Raw genomic sequence first — 20662 nt, forward strand, 5'->3', positions numbered from 1 at the left:
CATCGAAGCAGCAGTAGGCAACAGCTCAGCATTTTACAGCATCTGGATGTTTATCTGTTTCTTGAAAAGTGCTGAGCCCGTCAGTGCCCACATGTGATTAATGAGAACTACAGATGGCTGAGTCAATCCAATTTTGTCCTCTTAAATATTCAAGGTGCTAGTAAGCTTACTGGATAGGCTGAGATCTCTCCTAATGTCTGCGCCTTATTGAGGGCAGAAATACTGTCAGCAAGAACAGCTCTTTTCTGCAGCCCCTGGGTTTTTTGTTTTCTGTTGTTACTCAGAAGATGAAAAGAATATGATGAAGCTATATATATATTTTGTGTAAAGAAAAGTGAGTGTGTATATATATATATACATACAGCAGATGGTTCAAAATTCCAAGCTGATCCGATTTTTTTTTTTTAGACTATATTTTTATGACACATTGAGTGTCAGGTGCCTTCCTGACCATGTTTCAGACATGGAACTTCATTTGTACCAACAAAATTTCTATAGTCAAATAAGTACAAACTAGATAGCACGTCAGAGCCGTGACTAATATTTAAAGACTTTTTAATTATTATTATGCATCTCAGTGCACAAAGATCTTAATGTTTTCTAGGTATTCTCATATGAGAAAAGCAGACTCCAATTTAAATTAAACATGCACGATTTCTTCTCTCCAAAGCCATTTTATTTCTTTTTGTCATTTTCTTTTCAAATATTTGTGTGTACTTTTTTTTTTTTTTTAAAGGAGGAGGGCTTCATCACTCATCTAGGTATAACAAGGATATTTTCATTTCTAATATTGGGAATATGAGATTTGACAGAGACTCACTGAAGTGGATTCAGTTGAATGACTAATTAATGTGACAAATGCAGCTTTGCAAAATGTATAAAATATAATTGTTCTTGTGAATTTATGACAGTCTCATTCACTACTGCAAGCTAAGGTTACCAAGGTCATTGTTCTGTTTGCTTTTTAGCACTTTATCTTTCCAGTGGTGCCTGAATAAAAGTAGGCAGTTTTCTAGTCAAGGATATTATTTACCATAAAAAGTAGAAACAACTTAACCATAGTTTTCTTGCAAGAATGAGTTAACTTTTTTTTTTTTAATTTATATTTCCACTGAAAAAAACACCTTTTTAGTATTTTCAGAAAGGAAAACAAATCCAGGTTTCTGGATTTTTACTGTTTTGATTTAATTTGTATTTTACATGCATTTTTTAAACATTAAAGAAATCTCGAATAGAAATGAAACATTTTGTTCCCAAGTTTTTGTCTGTGTGTGTGTTTATTTGGTTTTAGATATTTTTTTTCAGGAAAGAAATGAAACATTCCTGTGAATACTGCAAAGCTGTCCTCTACTGATTTGCTTTGTTTGAATAACTAAGGCAAAAATCACTTATTGCATTTTATCTGTTATTTTATGAATATATGCAGTTGATTTACAACAAAACCACGTGGGAATATAAAGAATCCAATAATGCTATTACAGCTAAACATCTGCCACTCTGCAATCATTGCATAATAACAGTAGCTTTAGACATGGAAGTTGATGTCACTGATTTTATTTTATATGATATTTCACTGTTAATGTAACAAAATGCAATACAAGAACTTTGAGCAATATTGATCTGAAACAGCATCATTATTTTCTTTTATCAGTTTTACTTTTATGTTCCCGTCAAGCCTAGCCTGTACTCTGACTGAGATAGATGTTTCTAGAGCTCTGAATTAATGTAATGAATTGCATTGTTTGGTTCATGAGTGTGATCAGGAAATAAAATCTCAGTGGAGAAGTGCTCTTTGCTGAGTACTGAATAAGTCTAGACTGGTAATGATATCACCATCTTGTCTTCTGCAGGCACCCCAACAATTTGTGTCACTGTCTGGGCAGTGCTGAGACTTCACTTTGATGATACTGGGTAGGTATCACTGTGTGGGAAAACATTTCACATGCCTTTGGCATGATGACAAGGGTGAAATGGAAATATAGTGATCAGAGGACGCAGTTAATTTCTCCTTCCACTTCCAATGCTGATTTGAATATACATATGTTTATGTCTGTATTCCAACGGTGAAATTATGAAAGGACATGTAGACATCTGTACATTTGCAGCTGACCTAGTGGCTCTCCATTCCTGCTCAGTTAAGCCAGCGGAGTTCAGGATATGCTTTATCTCATCTTAAAAGAGCTATCAAGTGAATTGCACTTATGATACCCTGCTCTTCTCCAACTGATTATGAAGAAAGACAAAGTTGATAAGCTCAGCTGTAGAAATTATTGTGGATGTCTCTGATAAGATGAATGAAATTTGCACAAGGAGTCGCTGAGCTTCAGTTTACCAAGGTAATTATGAGTTTAGCTCCCCCTTGAGGGTTTTTCCACAAATCTAGTTTGGTAGATGAGTAGGAGTGAGACAAAAACTCACATTTAGTCTTCCGTGTGAAAATAAAATAAAATTTAGGAAATTTAATAATTTAAGAAAGAATTCAGGAGAGTAGATTCAACCCAAATAGTATCCTTTGGTGAAGAAAAACCTACAAAGATCCTGTATCCTTTGCTAAAGACCTGAAGGAAAGGATGCTTCCAGACTCCCAGGGATGGTCCTGCACACCCACGTAGTCAATAGACTGACTGGTATGACAGAGCAACAGGCATAGCCTGTACGAATGGATATACGTGCATCCTGAAAATACAAAATTATCTGTGTTGTTCTTTTTTTTTTTTTTTTCCTGACAACTATGTTTCAAATTGAGTGGTAGCAAAACTGCTGGAGAATGAAGGAGTTTGAGAAAAAAACTGAAAACCCAGCAGTGGTCCTTTGAAAACCTAAATCTGAGTGAAAGATGTTACTATGTGCCCAACTCTGATTCCCAAGGTATTTAGGCTCATACTTTAAATTCTCCTTATATTAGAGATACCTGGAACTAAAAATTGCACTAGACTTGCTGCTCTGTCCTGTTTTCTTCATCCTTGTTCTTTCTTGCTTATTGGAAAGCACATAAAGCCCTTCCTCTACTGGGGAAGCCAGTGCTTTGACCCAATGTTCTATTTTGACATTAAGACAAATTAAATCATTTATTTCCATGCAAAACAAGCCAGAAACCCCTGTTGTGTCATTATTATGATTACAACAGAGGTCCTAAATGCGTTAATTTCTCTTAGGAGTCCAAACAGTCCCTGTGTTTTTCGGGTAAGGGAAATATTTCAAAGAAGGAAAAGAAGAACGAAAAAAGAAAAAAAGCATCTTTTCCTCTCTTTTAGTTGCAGAAGCTATTTAACATGCAACACATTTAGGCAGATTCTAGCTGTGCGTCTCAGTGGTTACTTTTTAAAAATCAGCAAGCATTGTTCTGGGGGTGGAGGAGAAGCCAGCATGCGCTTGAAAACATTGCAGGAATTACTGAACTGGGAAACCACACTGACAAAGGCATGGACTAAAATACAGACTCTGAGGCTGAGTTTCCTCCTGCTTGCTCCTTATAAAACTGGCAGAGCTCCCTTGACTTCAGTTCCTGATTCACATCATTGTAAGTGACAGGTTTGTGGAGATAAATGCAACTGTCTGTTTATCCAGAGCCATGCTACTGAATTAAATGGAGTTATACCAGATGTACACCAGAGATGTAACAGAGATCAGATTTTGGCCTTTTCAAATAGAAACCACATCCCTCCCCCATCTCACTGGCTCCCTTCCCATCATCCATCCTGAAAAAGAGTCCTGTGTCCCTGATCTCAACTATAGCAATGTATTTGTAATGAAATTAGGGAGCCTGTTTACGTGGTACAGCTTGTTGGCTGATATTACAGACTGTTCTGTGGTGCACTGCTTTTTTTCTTTCTAATGATGCTCATCTGAGGAGATGATGGTGGTTTGTGTTTTTTTTTTTATTTTTCCCATCACATCTATCTTATAGATGTCACATAGACTGAATCAAAAAAGTTCTTAATAAAACCCTTGTACAAGCTTGATCTGGTTCACTGTTGACATTTCAGTGATAGACATCGACAACTTAGCTTACCATATAGACATTCTGCAGAAGAAGAAGAGTAGGTCTAAGAAGAAAAGACATTTCTAAGGGAAGATGCATCACCCCAGAGTACGCATTTAAAATCCATCAGTGAAGGGAAAAAAAAAAAAAAAGAAAAAAAAAAGGAGGGGAAAAATAAAGCATCTGAGAGCCTATTTGTCTCAGCCGGAATCTGAGATAATTAGCTGGGCTTTAAATGTCTTCAATACAGATGACTGAACAAAGAACAGGTAGATTCCATCCTCTGTAATTTCACATTTCTACCTAGACAAATTGCCATATATTAATGCCTAATTATATGGCTAAATTAATACTAGAATTTGCCCAGATTTTTCCAGTATTTGGCAAAGGAAAAATATGTGCTTTTGTGTAAATTTGATATCTCATCTCTAAATTTTCTTTCTTCTTCCCTGCTCTACCACACGCATACCTATAGATGCTTTTACAGGAAATCTAGCAAAATATTGCATTTATAAGTTCAACTGAAATTTCTAAGCCAGATGTCAGTCAGCTGCTTGGGGTTTCTCTGACACCCACTTGGACGATGGAATTTTAGCTCTGACTCCTCACTCTTAAACATGTCTATAGCTTGTATACACTATAGGTTTTCACTTTTCCCCCAGGTGCTACCAGACTACTGTTTAAATGACATAGAAGTTGTATTAAGCTCTCATAAGATCAGCCGTGTTTTATCCCTGTATGCTCTTCCAAATTGTTACTTGGCATCTGACAAATGTACCATGACAACCACTGCTGGGACTTTTGGCTGTTGTCCCAGTGGGAGGGAAACCATCCTCCTCTGAACTGCAGGTACAAAGAAGACATTTTTCTGTGTTTTCATGGTTTTTTTTAGAAGGGAAGCAGAAGGGGAAGAAAGCAGACACAAATGAAATAAGTTTTTTAACTGACAATCAAATTTTGTAATAACTTAAAGTAACGTAGTGTAGTGGTGTTGTGGCAGGGGAAATAAGATTTCTTTTTCCATTATTATCATCCTTGTAGCTTTAAAAATAAATGTTAAAGCTTAAAACCCATATGGGTCCTGCAATTAATTTGCTCTACAAAGGAATGTCCAAATGAACCTATATGGAAAAATCTTCAGCGTAATCCTTCTGTGAACTGGAGGAAGCTTTTAAATGCTGAGGTAGAAATGCCACTTGATTTATGATCACTCACTCCTGACAGCTTAAAAAAGGAGATGACCGCAACTGTTGCCCACAACTTGAAACTTCTCAGATGAATCATTGCTCCTTGGTAGGACTGACAACTCAATGACTGAAAAGTCATTCCTGTGTGTGAATACAGCCGGTCACTGCTACATTGTGGTGCACAAGATGTGTGTCAAAAGCCTCATGTCATGATCAGGAACCAAAATTTCTATCTGCTAACCCTGGACCTTTCTCACCTGTTAACTTTGTACTCTTGCCTTTTTACCCCCTCTACAGAGATGTTGGCCAAAACGGACAGTTTTACAATTGTACTGTTTGTGGACACAGGAATGTGTATAGAGTGTTTTCCTAAATGTCTAAACTATTTAGTAAAAAGTACTATTGAAATTACAGTATATATATAGGTTCCAGATAAGTTGGGTAAAGTCTGTAGAAGAAAGTTTTAAAAGGGACAGACTAAGGAACTTTTAAAACTCAATAAAGTAATTTAGCTACAAGACCAACATCCCACTCTCTGCCTTCTTAAAAAATGTTTGTAAATTTATTAATTTCCTTGTTGTATCTTCATCTTTTTCTTTCCTTCTCTTTCCCCACCCCATTCTTTCATTGCTAACTGCAGCTGCTGGGACATGAATGACAACACTGCCTTGTGGTGGGTGATCAAGGGTCCTGTGGTTGGATCAATCATGGTAAGTAACACTTGAAGGAGGCACTTCCTCAGCACTTCTGAGGGCAAATAACTGATGGAAATTTCTTCCAATGACCTCACTACATAGTGTTCAACTGTCAACAAGGTATCTAAGCTCTCTTTAGATGATGAAGGCCTTGGGTTTTCCCCAAATGGTGCACAATACCTACATATGGACAACTGAGAGGCATTTGGTCTCCAGGTTCTGCCCCAGACTTAGCAGGAATTTTTAAATGGCTTTGAACTCTTCAATATAGTAAATCAAATTGAGCCTCTCTGCAATATGGTTAGGGGCACCTAAAACGCAATTTGGCTTACTACACATAGGTGTCTACATGCTAAGTTGCTCTCCATACTCCAGTGACAATATTGGCAAGGTCTCTGTTTACCGTTGTGCGAATTTAGACATCAAACTCACAGGTAGATACTTAGATATAGATGTCTTCATCAGGTGTGGTGCCTCTACTTTTAAGTGTTTAGACAGCTCTCTCAAGTACAGTAACTTTCAGACATGTTCAGGGTAATTCATCTAATAACATCAGGCTTCTCCGTCTACATGTAGTTTTCATATCCAAATAGAAAAAATTATTCTTAAAAAATATGCTGACAGCTCTTTCAAAGAGAAAAACAAGCAAGCAAACAAACAAGCAAAAACTTAAATTTCCTGTTTTCTTCTGGCCTATGGAGTAGGTCACAACTAAATCTGAATTCAAAACATCAAAATAAATTGCTTTTGCTCTTCTCCAAAATTTTAAAACTCTACTTGTAATGGCATGATTCTCTGAAAAAGATGTTCAGGATGAAATAAAACTAAAAGTCATAAAGAAGAACATAAAAGGGAAAAAAAAAAAGACATTAGATTCATCTCATCTTGGGACAGTTCAGCCAAGTGGAGTTAAAGTGATAGAATTTGGGATTTTCAGGAAATGGCAGACATTAAATTTTGTCTGAAATAAATGATGGGGGGAGCTGCTAAGCTGAGAAATGCTTTAGTTCAGACAATGGGAATTAAACATGAACAATGGACAATGACAAATGTTTAAACCTTTGTGTTTGTACTTGTCTTACCTCACTCTTCTGATAAACTACATTCTTCCTTAACTTCACTGCTGCCAGGGGGATATTTTTGTCTGGAAAAAGGGGCAATATGCCTTTTGTAAACTTAGCTAATGACCCTATAAAGCTCTTGGAGTGCAGTTTGGAGAAGAATAACACAATGGAGCCAGCAAGTCACTGTGAAAGTCTCATCTTATACTTGAAAAAATATATCACTGTCAAATTTCCTCTCTTTTCCCCCCAGATAAACTTTGTGCTTTTTATTGGCATAATTGTGATACTTGTGCAGAAACTCCAGTCACCTGACATTGGAGGCAATGAATCCAGCATTTACTTGTAAGTACAAATAAAGCAGTAATCAATTTAGATTTCTAATATACACATAGGAAAAAAAAAAAAAAAGACACCTCATCTGAGTTAATTTGACTTTAAAAGAGTCACAGGAGCTGTTAAAAATGATTTGGTTGATTTAGATTTTTTTTAATATTGTTATTTCAAAAGCCATTAAAGTACATTTTAATACTCATTTTCATCTTTAAAGCACTTAGCAAATAAAATAAAAAAAAATAAAAGAAAAAAATGTAAATACTAGATTAGAAAAAATAATACTAATTCTTATTTGCAGATCAATTGTCTCTAAATTAACATACTGACCAAGCATAAATATTATTATACTCATGAGACAGTCTGCTGTGCTTCATACGTTCCAGAGACGTGCTCCAAAGTTGACTGAGCAATGAGATTTGGTAAAAAGATTTCGTGATCTTTAGACTGAATTTTATTTTAAGCGACTTTAGGAGATCTTGCTATGTTCATGATCATGTTTCTGGTAATTTTGAATTCATTCAGCCTAAGCAAAATAATTCACAGCATACCTAGAATTGCTTAAAAATGCATAAGAAATCCATTTTTTTCTCCGTTAGAAGTTTTAAAACTTTATCATTCCTATTTTTATTAAAGCTTGCATCCTTTTTTTTTTTTTCCCGAGATCATTAGAAGATTGAGGTTGGTCATTTGAGACAGTCACCATCTCTATTTTGAGTGCATGCAGCCATATAAAATATTATATTTTGAATAACTAGTGAATGTGGCAGAAAAAATGCAAGTTATTCAAACAATTAAAAATAAAATATGTCAGGGTAAAGTAGGAGACCTTTATTTTGTAATACCTTTTTTTTTTTTTTTTTAATTATCTCCCTAGTGATCAGTTTCACCCAATATAATGATATAATCCATTTAAATAACAATTTTCAGGTAAAACTCTGACCCCCAGCTGCCTATTTTACTTCCCTTCTCATCTTTATTCTTCTTTGTGTTTACGTGAAATGATAATATTTACACACTGAAAATACTGCCCTTGATGTTTGTTCTAAACTGTGCCATAAACAATGAGCAGAAACTCAACCATAAACAGTGTTTTAAATTCATTCTGCAGGTCAATATTTCTCTGAATTGAAACTCAGGAGAAAGTGTAGTGCATAAATTGTCTCCCATGCATGGTTTGCCTACGGTTTGCATGAAGTTTTCCTTTCTATGTGCTTCTGGGAGGTCAACCACTAAACCTTAGATTGTCCTTGGTACCCAAAATGTGCAGGGCTAGTTCTGATTAAGACCTGCTAAGTGCATGTTTGACATCTGCTGCACATCTCGCACATATGAAGCAAAGCATGCCACAGACTCCAAAGATTTGACTAGACTATAAAACATCTTTGTCATTTTTGACCAATATGGTGACTGGGTTTTACTGATATTTTTCCTATGTGTATAGTTAGCAACCAAAACCAAGAGAAAACATCATATTTTCTGTTTCATTCGCTGCCATTATTTTTCATATTTCTTTGCAACTTTATAAATGGGTGTGTATAAATTGATCTTGCCTTTATGTATGTGTTATGAAGCGGAGTGTTGTTTATCCAAACAGATTCAACAACAGAAATGTCACACAGAAATGAAACTAATAAGTTTATGCAGATATACACCAGGCATACACATTATTTTTGCATACTTATCTTGTAAAAAGAGAGACATTATAACAAAGGAAAAGGCTAGATCATAGTATGGTAATGTCACCATATTGAAATCTCTGCAGCATATAGATTATTGTCCATATATAAGCATTTTTCTTGTCTTATATTGCTACTTCATGCTAGTGAATGCTTAAAGCTCATTTCATTATCTATGAAATATGCAAAATACAGATCAAATATTTCCAGTACTTACCTAGTAGACTGATAAACCCCAAACAAAATGCATGCTAATAGCTATTTGTTTGAGCCTTCTCTCTCCATGCTGATAGATTGTTTTAAGAATCCCTTTGTTGCATTCAAACCTGTGAAGTGAAATATGAATGTTTCCCCATTCTCATTTTGAAATCACAGATCTTATTTGCATGGTGAAAATAGCAAACAAATAAAACTTTTTAGTAAAGTCCTTTTCCCAGCAGTATTTGGCTGAACACTGTAGACTTCAATAGAATCACAATCTTTGTAATGGAAAAAAAAAAAAAAAAGACAAAGTAGTTCAATTTCCCATTCAATTCCCCACCAGGCCAAACTGTTCATCCAGATCTTTATTCCACAACATAATTAAATAATTAGTACATAGGACATATAAGCTATGGTTGAGGGAGGGTGCTCAGCCTGTTTCTAAAGGTAATATCACATGGTAACTGAAGCAGTGATTGAGATTTACTCTGGTATCAGCCTTCCACTCTTGGGAACAACCTTTAAGCCAGGACTTCCATCACCATTAGCTGAGCATGGGCAACCAAGGCTCCAAAGAGCTCTTCACTTGATTCACCTCAGTGCAAAGTTGTAAAGGATCATTTAAACCTTCTGCAATTGTTCAATTTACACCATCTGACCTTGCACCGGTGCAGATGAAAAATGTTGACACAATCCCTTGCTTTTCCTTCAATGTGAGGGTAAATACTGCCATATCATGGTGATAACAAGAAATTTAAATCACAGTTTTGTAGTGTTTGTAGTGATTATGTACCTGTTAGACTAAAATGAGGCATATAAGGAAATGTTTTTTTACATCAGAGTCTTCTGATGCTTCAGATTCAAAAATTATGTTGAAATTTGACCTCTGACTCCTGAGAAATTGCCTGTAAATAATCTGCCATCAGATTATGATCTAATGTGACAAAGATTAGAAGCCATTGTTTTGTCTACTATACACCTGTGACTCAGGAACTGTGGTTTAAAAAAATATATATTAATAATAATAATAATTCATTTTTTGACATCAGAGAGGATTTATTTTCTTCATACATATAAGGTATATGTTCAGGTTTAAGAGCTTTTAATGATTATTTTCTGTTAGGAAAATCTGCATCCAGTTCTATTTTATAGACACAGAGGTCATGATTCTGCAAATCACTTAAGCCTGTATTTAAATTTACAAGCCTTAGGAATGTGCTTAAATTCAATGATTAATTATATATTATTACCACATTGCATTCATTGTTAAAAATTCCCACTACTGAAGTTAGCTTCAAGATATGACAGAAACACAACAGAAGATTGCACTACTGGGGACTAATGTTTAATTAACATAGTGTAGCCACTAGGGATTGCAAGACTTGCTTTTTAAAAAATAATAATTTGTATAATCTGCAGCAAAATAATGAGAGCTTCACTCCCATAAAAATTTAGTATGCCTCTAAAAACCTTCCCTATGATTAATACATGTATTAGCCTTTTCCTTTAGGCTGACAAAAACTTGGAAACATGTAGCTAATTCCTAATGATTTTCTACAGTAGTCAAATGTTTCAGTTATCATAAACTTCCGTTTTATCAACTTATATGTTCAATCATTCATTACCAGTCTCATGGCTAACTGATCTTTCATCACGCATTTAGTTCCCCGTAAAGCTGTTTGCATGCTGCTTACTTCATTTCAGACCAAATTGCTGAAAATGTGTCAGCCTGTGAGAGAATAACTCTGTGCTTACTTCACTGGTATTTTTTTTAGAAACTCCTTATGTTTGAAATGACTGGGGGTTAGATTCATCAAAAATATCTAAGCAGCTGAGGTAGGACTTAAAAAAAAGAAAATAAAAGCTACACTTTTTAATTTTGGTTTTGATTTTAGGATTTCTTTTTATTTATTTTTCCCTAAGAATTTTAAGCAGCTTTCATACTTCCTCTCAGTAGTCAGAATAATTTTTTTTTATTATTATTATTATTTTTTACTTTTAAGTGTTAGGAGGGAGTAGCCAGTCATCAAAAAGGACTTATCTTCATTGCTTGGACCATGTTCTGGTTTCAGTTAATCTCAGTTAATTCAGTTAATGTCAGTCCTGAATAATTCCAGCAAATTAAGTATCAAAACAAAACAAGCCCAGTAATGCACTTGCAATAGATTTAATTATTTTTTTTTCTGAGTGAGAAGTTCTGAGATCCTTGGGTGCTAGAAAATCAAAAAGTGACACAGACTGTATTCCTTGTCCAATTAAGACAGCTATCGGCATAGTCCAAATAGGTCTCTGGCCCCAGCTGGTAAATGAATTCCATAAAGAAGTTTAGTTTATTATGGTTATGATCACGACAAACTTAATCCTGTAGTACAAATGTGTTTGTACCTGTGTATTCAATCCAGGTAGATTTTGCTTATTGTGCTTCCAAATAGAAGACACAACCTGATTTTTACCAATATCCACTTGTGTAGGTTGCAAGTATTTTAAAGAGGTAGTGAATTATTTAGGGACACTATTACATTACATGCTGAAAGTGAAGTAGCAGCACATCCATAAATCTGCTTTCATAAATCCAATATTAACATGCACTGGAAACATACCTAAGGACTAGAAACACCTATTCACAACCCTACTGAAGCTGGCTCAACCCAGTGTGTCACATCAGGCCCATGCTGTATGGATGGATTTTCATACATCAGTCCCTGAACTGGAGTTTTAAGAAACAGTTAATAAGTTATTCTGGCAAAGCTTCTTTATTTGTCTTGGGAGAAATACAGCCAATAGTGTGTAATTTGGTATGTCAGACTCTACTTTCAGGCATCTGAGCTTGAGTCAAGTTGTTGTAGAGAGAGTACATTCACCCATTATAAAAAACATACTCCTCTAGCAATGCCTACACAAACTTAAATCCAGGCTACTATTTTCAGGAGCAGTGTTGAAAGCTTCATTATAGACAGATCATCTAATGATATCACTACCATAAAACAATACAGTAATTAAGTAGGTATGCATGGTGAAGATGCATGCTGGAATAACCTTTAAGATTAAAAAGGCCCAAACATTTCCATCAAGTCTGCTTATTTATTCATTTTCAAGGATCAAAGCACATTTGACTGAAAAAAAAAAGCTTCTTTTTTTTTTTCTTTTCTTTTTTTATTTTTTTCGGTCATGAATAGTATAACCAGGGAGGGGGAAGCTTGTTTCTGCTTTTGCCTTAACAGATTCTTCATCATAAATTTTGTATTACATGTTGAAAACTCAATGAAAAAGAAAACAAACCCCACAAATACCTAGCTAATTCAGGTCTATGTCATTCCTCCAATCAGCATCTTGCTGGAAAGAAAGGAGAAACATGGCATATATCATAGGTGGGTATGATTTTACATACGGTGCAACCTAGAGGGTTAGGGCAGAAGCAATGTCGTGACACAAATGTTTTGGTAAACAACACTCCTCTGCAGTTCACCTACAAAGTCACTGGACACTCAGTGATTCATTCTGCTACTGCTTTGTCTTGCTGCAAGTGCTCAGACTGCTGGCATTAATAATTATTGACAGGGACTTCATTGCAAGAACTCTCATTTCTGACAGGAAAATGACAGACGGTAGATGAACGGCGTATTTTTTAGCATGGCACTTTAATTTCCTAATGCCAGGTTCTGTCAGTTGAGTGCTGGAATGCCCACTAACCCAACAATGAAGGGGACTCATGTCCCTCTGCTAACCCATTTCTATCATAAGAAAATAAAATGGAAAGCATAGACAAGGATAATTTGGTGTCAGTGCATGATCACCAAGAACCTAGTTCCCATTCCTAAGAAATATTAGGAAAGCAGATGTTTACGATTGTGATTCTTAAGACTATTAATTTATTTAATATTCTAGAGAAAATGTTTGCATTCACAACTACTATACTTTTCATTGACATTTCCCAAGAAAAACAATTATTTGCGGGGTTGTTTTTTGTTTTGTTTTGTTTTGTTTTGTTTTGTTTTGTTTTGGGGGGTTGCCTTTGGTTTCATTTATTAGTTGTTTGGGGGGGGGGATAGGAGTGTTAATTTATGCAAAATCTTTTCAGGTAGGGATGTGAAAAAAAATTGAATATACTCCTTAGGGATATAATATCGTATAGGCTATGTACCATAATTAACAAGAATATAATTGCACAGGGGTTTATTTATTTTCAGATAAAATAATTGAAAATCCTATTCTCCTTTGATTATTTATCTACATATTTTCTCTGGTCTCAAGAAGTATAAAGCCAATCAGCAAAGCATATATAGTGTGTTTATAATGCTTCTGTGAGGTGTTATTTCTGTTGAACAGCTAAGAGTCTGATGCAAAAAGGGGGCTACTTAAAATCCCCCCAGATGCCTGTGGCAGGTAGAGGAGCTTGGTCTTCTGTTTTCAAATCTGGCTTCCCAACCACAAGGCTGTCCTTTCATCTAGTGTGCATCTTTTCCATTCTTACAGTGATGATGGGATCAGGCCTAAGTATGTCCACCTTGATAGAGGTTTTGTTATTCCATGGATCACTTGCCTGAGGAAATTACTACTACTATAAGAGCAAATTACTATTTCTGAAAGGAATTCCATCCACTTCCAATGATATTCAAACATTTTCTGGAGGTTTGACAGGCTCTGATTTTGAAATCATTGATCACAAAACTTGTTTATTGTGGTTGCAAGAACCTCTGTGATTAATACAATGTTTAAAAGTGCTCTTCTTCTGCAATTTCAAGTTCTTAGAAGGTGGTTAGAGTGGAAGTCCATTGTGTCTTGGCCTGCACAGGTGATACCTGTACACTGGAAGCTGATGATCATTTTTATTTTGAAATAGTAATGAAAAAGAGGAAGGCTCTCTCTTTAAACACTATTTGTGCACATTGCTGTAAGGTATTTTCAAGGGTAAGTTTATTGTTTCAATGGTTATACAAACAGAGGAAATGATACACCTCTGATTTCTGTGGTTCAAGAATTAGCTAACTACTTTGAAATCTGTTTAAGTTTCTTGCTTAACAGTTCTGACTCAGAATTCACACATGGCTCCATCACACTCTTTGGCTGTCTCAGAGAATGAAGTTCTCTGTCCGCAGACTGTCCTGAATGTGCAAACAACAGACTTTTTTACCTTACCTGTTACGAGAGGAAGACATGAACTGGAAAAGAGTGTGTTTGCATTAAAAGAGAGGCCACTAATGGATGGTTCTTCTTTAGAAAGATTAAGGAGATGTTCCGATCAGTGAGAGTGAGGACAATATTGTGTTAAATTCAAGAGCGTGGTTCTCTTGATAGGAATGTTTCTTCTGTATTTTTAAGAAGTGGTAGTATAAAGCCTGATGTTCTCTCAACAGTTCAATCAAAGGCTGGATTACCACTAAACCCATGTTGCCAAGAATATTTAGGTTAAAAAAAAAAAAAAAAAAAAAGAATGTCTTCTGAATTTCCATTTTCCTATTGAAAAAAAATGTTAGTAGCAAACATTTGAACAGGTTTTTTTTTCTTTTTTTTTTTTTTTTTGAGACCTGAATGTCTTTCAAACCCTGTACCTAAAATCTTGTGGCTTGACTGTCATAGTTGGTATGAAACTAGGAAAAAGCACTCATAACAACTGAAGGCTCAAGTCAGTATTATTTATGTGTGTAGGGTCCATGAGTGTGTACATAGGTAAATATAGGTCTTTACCTACGCAAGTGCTGTTTGAAATGCTCTAACTATGTAAAGTAGTTCCAGCACTGCTTTTTAAAAGACCACAAATACTTTAGCAATGTGCACAATATAAAACTTCTTCCTTTAATAGGAAACCAATTATACTAACTAAACCCTCTGTAATATCACTTTTGCCTCACATTCAAGTTCACTAATTAGAAAAAATAAGGTAGGCTTCCTAAAGAAAATGGGGTACAGATCTCAAATGTGTTTCTAAAGTCACTGCACCTCACTGAAGTGAATAACCTATTTTTGATCTACATTGATAAATGTTAGTGGTCATTGAGATCAGCGGGAGAAAAGAATGTCCAGTGCCAAAGGCAGTGTGTCTTCATGAATTACCCATAAATTTGAGGGCAGTGTTGTATCCTTTAGTTTGTTCAGTAGGGAAGATAATCTTGATAATTTTGGAGATTCAGATCATTTTTCAAAAACCTCAAATTGGAAGCTGAAATGGGAGCATCCACATCAGATCATTCTAGCTGTTTTTCACTCTCTCTCCTGCACTGCTAATAACTATGTTAGTTGTTTTAAGGCCTTGATATACTGAAAAGGAAAAACTTGGAATTTTATTTGTCCCAAGTCAGTTTGCACCTTTGTTTCTTGGAATTTACTTAGTGTAAAAGTAAAAACAAAGTTGAAGCAACTGGTCATGCAGCAGTTGTTAAAAGACTGCAGAGAATGGGGAATAATTCTGACATCTCTGATCTTGAACGTGCTTTCAATTTATGTCAAAGTTTGATGAACACCGGCATCCATGGTCTTCCATTCACTTTTTGCTGCCATTCACATTTTTGCCACTACCATATAAGAACAAAAGGAGTTTAATTTTCCCTCAGTGTCTCTGCTTCTCCTTACCATTGATTTCTTGTGTCTCACTTCAGCAACTAACATGCTTCACATTCAGTGATTTTGGTTTTATGTCTGAAGAATTAGACATCTCCTTCCTTAGAGAAGGAGATTCTCCAAGCAAGCAGATAATCCTTAGAGCCTGAGGTATGGAAGGGACAAGAAAGAAGGTGTTGAAAGCATAAGATTTTCTATTTTTATTTTTTTAATCTGGAAGGATGATCTGCTTCTGAGGCTTTTTTAACTAATATTGTGCATAACAGTAACCATGTGGTGCTAACTGGGTAACTGGTTAATTCCCCAGAACAATTTTTTCTTGCCTTGGATAATATGAACACACACTTAAAGGCCACCAAGTTACAATGGCTTAATATTGAATTCAGCCTTAATGAAGGTGGTTTAAGGAAATGTATTCTACCTCACGATTTGGCCAGTCTAAGGTTGTACACATGGCTTACGTCATAGTTTTAGAACTCCAGCTCCTGTGCATCAGTGTCATTACAGAGAGAGCTTCTGAACTGTAATTTGTCTTACTCCAATTGAAATCACTGGCGTTGTTCAGATGATTAAATGCCTGAAAGCCCAAGCCTTTTCAACAAAGGCATCATTCTCTTTTTTCACTAAGGAGGGTTAAGGAGATGGGTTGAAACTTGGATCCTTCCCCACAGCGATATTCTGAAATATGTAAGGCAGGTGAAGCACAGCAACATAACTGAAGCTTCAGAGCTCCAAATTATGTAAACCCAATGTAGCTACACCAATGCTGAGCTTTGCTGGCTGACCAGACTAAGACCTGTCTATAATGCTTGAATGTTCACTTTTTCTGCCTGACTGAGACAATAAACACACTGCAGGTTTTACTTGTTAATGTGTTTTAAAGATTATGAGGCATAAGCTAATCATATTCTCAGATGTTTAATGGTTGGATTTGGGCATACATAGTCATTGTTTCAAGCAGTAAACCTAAATTCAAAACCATTTAAGAATCTTGTTTGATGTGGTACATTTTTCTCACTAAACACACTATTGTCTCCTACCCTGAAGTTATGTTAATGCACCTCCATCAGAATTATTCCATTGTGCATGACATTAAATTATATTCTAGAGTCAGTGAGAATAAGCTATCATGTGGAAGTAGAATCTCAGAGTTAATATAGAAGGATGAGGACATATAATTTTGAAGTTACATTTCATTTGAAGTCTATTTTTTGATGGAAGTATTCTACCCTTTACTACCTGTTTTCTTCTCTAGAACACAGCTAAACTTTAAACTTTACCTCTTTACTTTTTGACCTTTGAGTATAAATAGTTGCTTTCTCTATCCTTGCATGACCACCCTATAGATGTTAGCAAAGTCAAGAACGAACAAGGTAGAGTTGACTTTTGTCTCTCTTTATCCACTCTGTTTCATCTTCAAGCTTCAGTTCTGGAAAAAAATTATTGGCCAAGAAGTTTCAGTTTTAATTAATTTTTGTTAAACATCTATTTTCAACTGCATCTATAGTCTGCAAACAGTAATCTGGTCTCATCCTCTGTAGAAGAAGTAGAGGTTTCCTCAAAGACATACAATTTCCATGTCAATTTTATTTATTCATTTATTTATTTATTTATTTTAATTACCATGCTAGCTTTCAGTTTCAGTGATTAGATCTATCTTTGGTGGAAGTAAAATGTACACTCATGGAGAAATTTTTTCCACATGTTCTTTGTGTGTTGAATCTTTTAAATACATAGGACACTGTTGTGAGAATTCCTATATAAACTAGTCTGAAGTTCATTGCCTTTCATAGATTCATAGACACAAAAAGTGAAAATCTTTATGTTTCTACAAATCACTGGGAAAAAAAAAATCTACTGAACTGTGCGATATGCTCCTACTCAGAACAGAAAAAAAAAATAATAAAAAAAAAAATAACCTCCTACATGTTAAACTGATGGAAGAGCCCTCAAAGAATAAGAGACCATAAATAAATAAATAAATAAAAATAAAAATCTACTGCCCAATGAAGTCAGTTGATCCAAAGTGTTTGAACAAAGACTGAAAAGGTGTTGTAACTCTTCGCCTCATTTATCCGAACTTGTTTTCAATTTATTCCCATGTGTCAGAAGATGAACCTAGAATACCTCAGACCCCTTAGAGATATCAGAAGAAAGTTTTTTAGTTTGGTGGTTTCAGGAATATAAAGTAGAACTATAGATAACTACGCTAAGACATCTTCAAAATATGACTAGTCTAGGACTTTTGGACTTGTTTTCAATTGCAGAGTAGAGAAACAGCAAAACCTTTTTACTGAGAGCACAACAATGGTTGTACATTTAGAAAGACAGCATGGGATCCAACTGACTTAATAGGCTAATCATATTGGTCTCCTTCTGTAGTCAGTAGAGATCTACCCAGTTCACTGAATAAGATCCTTGGTTACCACTCATTTCATTATAAACAAGATGTTTAAAAGAGGTCAGACAAATCTCATTTTATGGTCTGTTTCTCACCACTGACTGCAAAGCGAGTATGGGATGACAGGGTTAGAGGCAGATATCTATATTATAAACTGCGAAAGTTATATGAGATGAAACTAAATATCAACTTTGCTGAGAAGCATCCATGCTTTTTATTCTGTCTGAATGAGAGAAGTGAATGAGTCTACTTGCACGCAGTGGATTAGTGCCCATATTCACTGCAGCAGGGTAGAATCGTACAGTCTTTGTTTTCTGCTCACATCTGATCTGTAAATACAGGATTTCTGTAAAGGTAGCTTGTGTTTTGACCAGTAAACAAGTCAAGGTGCAAGAAATCCTTAGCTATTGAGTAGCAAGGAAAGGATTTCCCACATCCTATAGCAATATCAGACATAAATATTAGATGGTATGGCTGCATTTTTCAGTTTTTCCACTCTCCCTCCCATACAATCTTTCAACTTTCACTTTGGTTAACTTTTTACTGTATTTTCAGCAGTTATTTCACTAGTTTGTTTCTACATTTCTTCCCTACTGCTACATATTTTATTTTTCTTTTTCAGTGACCAGGTTGCCAATCCTATTTGGAGTAAGGTTACGTAGAATTATTTGAGCAGGGTGCACAAAGGTTCTTAATGAGGCACAGTATTAAATTCTGTTAATCAAATTCTACCTTTGTTATGTTTTCCCAGAGGCTCTACGTTCAGCATATTCAGAGATGACCCAAAAACTTTGCCTTCCCCTGTGTGCTATTAATGACCAAAACCCAGAGCCCTGATTTTTCGTTATGTATCTACAAGGACTTGGTAAAAATGCATAATGTCACTCCCCTGAAAAAACATACTTATTTTACTTCTCTTAAGCATCTCTGAGAAACCTACAAAGTCTTTAGGATTGAATTGCAACTACTTTTGCCTCAAATTTGTGAACTCTCTCATTTGCATTAACTTGCTAGACGTAAGGTGTTCAGTCTGACAAGATGGTCTTCAGCCACAACATACATCACTCATTTCATCCTGGGAATGTTTAACTTTTTCTTTCCCCTTCCACCCTAGCACCCTCCCTCTTCCTCCCAGATGCAGCTGCAGTCCATGCACAGGACACATGCGGTGAGACTCAGCTTATTTGCCTTTAGCTGTCTAAAGTCTCGTATTTAATCTAAGCAGTCTAGTTGTTGTCTATGGTCAAACTGAGAGACCAGGGCACCTCTCCATAAGACAATGCATCCCGTATGTCCTAGATGCCTCTGTTGCATAGATTAGACCAACCTCTGGAAGTGCCTGTTTCTTTCCATGACTGAGTGAGTTAAAGATGATATTTCAGTTTAAATTCTTCTTAGATGCATATAGTTAGACGTGACCAGTTCCATTTTGTGTGTGCCTACAGAAATCTGAGGCTTCTGCCCTAATTCACGTAATGTTTTGATATCCATAATCTCATTTATATTATTTTTCTCTTATTTAGTTATTTTTCCTCCTTTTCATTTCTGTCTGATTCGTGCCTCCTCTGTTTTTCTCTCTTTCTCCATTTCTTTGTATTGATGTTTCAACTTTGCTTGAAAATAAATTAATAAATAATGATAATAATAGCAACATGAAAAAGGAAGAAAACTCCTGTCAATCCTGTATTCTGAAGATTTTAAGTGACTTTAAAATATCTAACATTAGGGAGATGATTATGTAAATTAGATATGATGGCAGAAAAATGTTAACAGCATGCTAAAATACCAGCATTTTCCTCAGAAATGCTAAAGTTTTCCATCATAAGGCAATGTATGAGCCTACCCTTATTCACTGTAGAGTAGCGGTTATTTCTTAGATATTTTTTTTTTTTTTTAGAACAAGTCTTACCTTTTTGATAATTATATCAGAAAAACAAATGCTGTCATATTAGTTCTACACACTATAATGAAAGTCAGTCTTTGCCAAATAATACAGGGCATAATCAGTAAAGGAACGAGTTATAATCAGTGAAGATTTTTTTTTCCAGATTACCTGTGCAACATCAAGCATGTCAGTGAAGACAAGCTGCTACTACACCCCATAACTAAGATTTTTAAAAGTGATTATTGATTTTTAGATAGTTCATTTTCAGATTATGTACCTTAAAATGCCTTCATAATCACTGTTTTTCAGCACAAGCTGGGCAGCCCTCTTGTGGTAAAAGTTCTGATAATTTTCTGCTGTTTCAACTCAGGTGATCCAAGAATGAGACACTCAAAATCCAGTCACTTTTGAAAGTCTCAGCCACTGTAAAAAGGAGCTTTCTCTGAAGTTCTCTACAACCTTCATCCCTGTTTTTAATCAGTATTAAATATCAATTAAAGCACAACTCAGTTCTGTAAAAGACAGAGGTAGTGCAAAATTTTATCGCAGAAATGATTCTGTAAAAGGAACAGTCATTTTCATATTTACTTCAACTTCATACAAGAAAAGAGTTTTTTTTCTTTTTGCAAGTTGAAACGTTTTTTTTTTCTATCTGCTGGATGTTTGCATTCCACGACACTGTA

General features: G+C 35.4%; 1 protein-coding gene across 18 annotated transcripts in view; it reads left to right on the plus strand.

The window, feature by feature from the left end:
* The window catches only part of ADCYAP1R1 (ADCYAP receptor type I), a 343361-nt gene that overhangs the window by 306254 nt on the left and 16445 nt on the right, over nucleotides 1-20662 (plus strand). For 12 of the 18 annotated variants that reach the window (XM_083825483.1, XM_083825479.1, XM_083825478.1 and 9 more), the window contains 4 exons: nucleotides 1851-1911; nucleotides 5810-5879; nucleotides 7179-7270; nucleotides 19209-19262. In XM_083825483.1, the coding sequence (XP_083681609.1) occupies nucleotides 1851-1911; nucleotides 5810-5879; nucleotides 7179-7270; nucleotides 19209-19262 (277 nt within the window). The remainder of the gene's footprint in view (nucleotides 1-1850; nucleotides 1912-5809; nucleotides 5880-7178; nucleotides 7271-19208; nucleotides 19263-20662) is intronic. The other 6 variants (XM_083825474.1, XM_083825476.1, XM_083825471.1 and 3 more) reach the window with 1 other exon arrangement.

The sequence above is a fragment of the Anser anser genome (assembly GCF_964211835.1).
Source record: "Anser anser genome assembly, chromosome: 2".
Classification (NCBI taxonomy): domain Eukaryota; kingdom Metazoa; phylum Chordata; class Aves; order Anseriformes; family Anatidae; genus Anser; species Anser anser.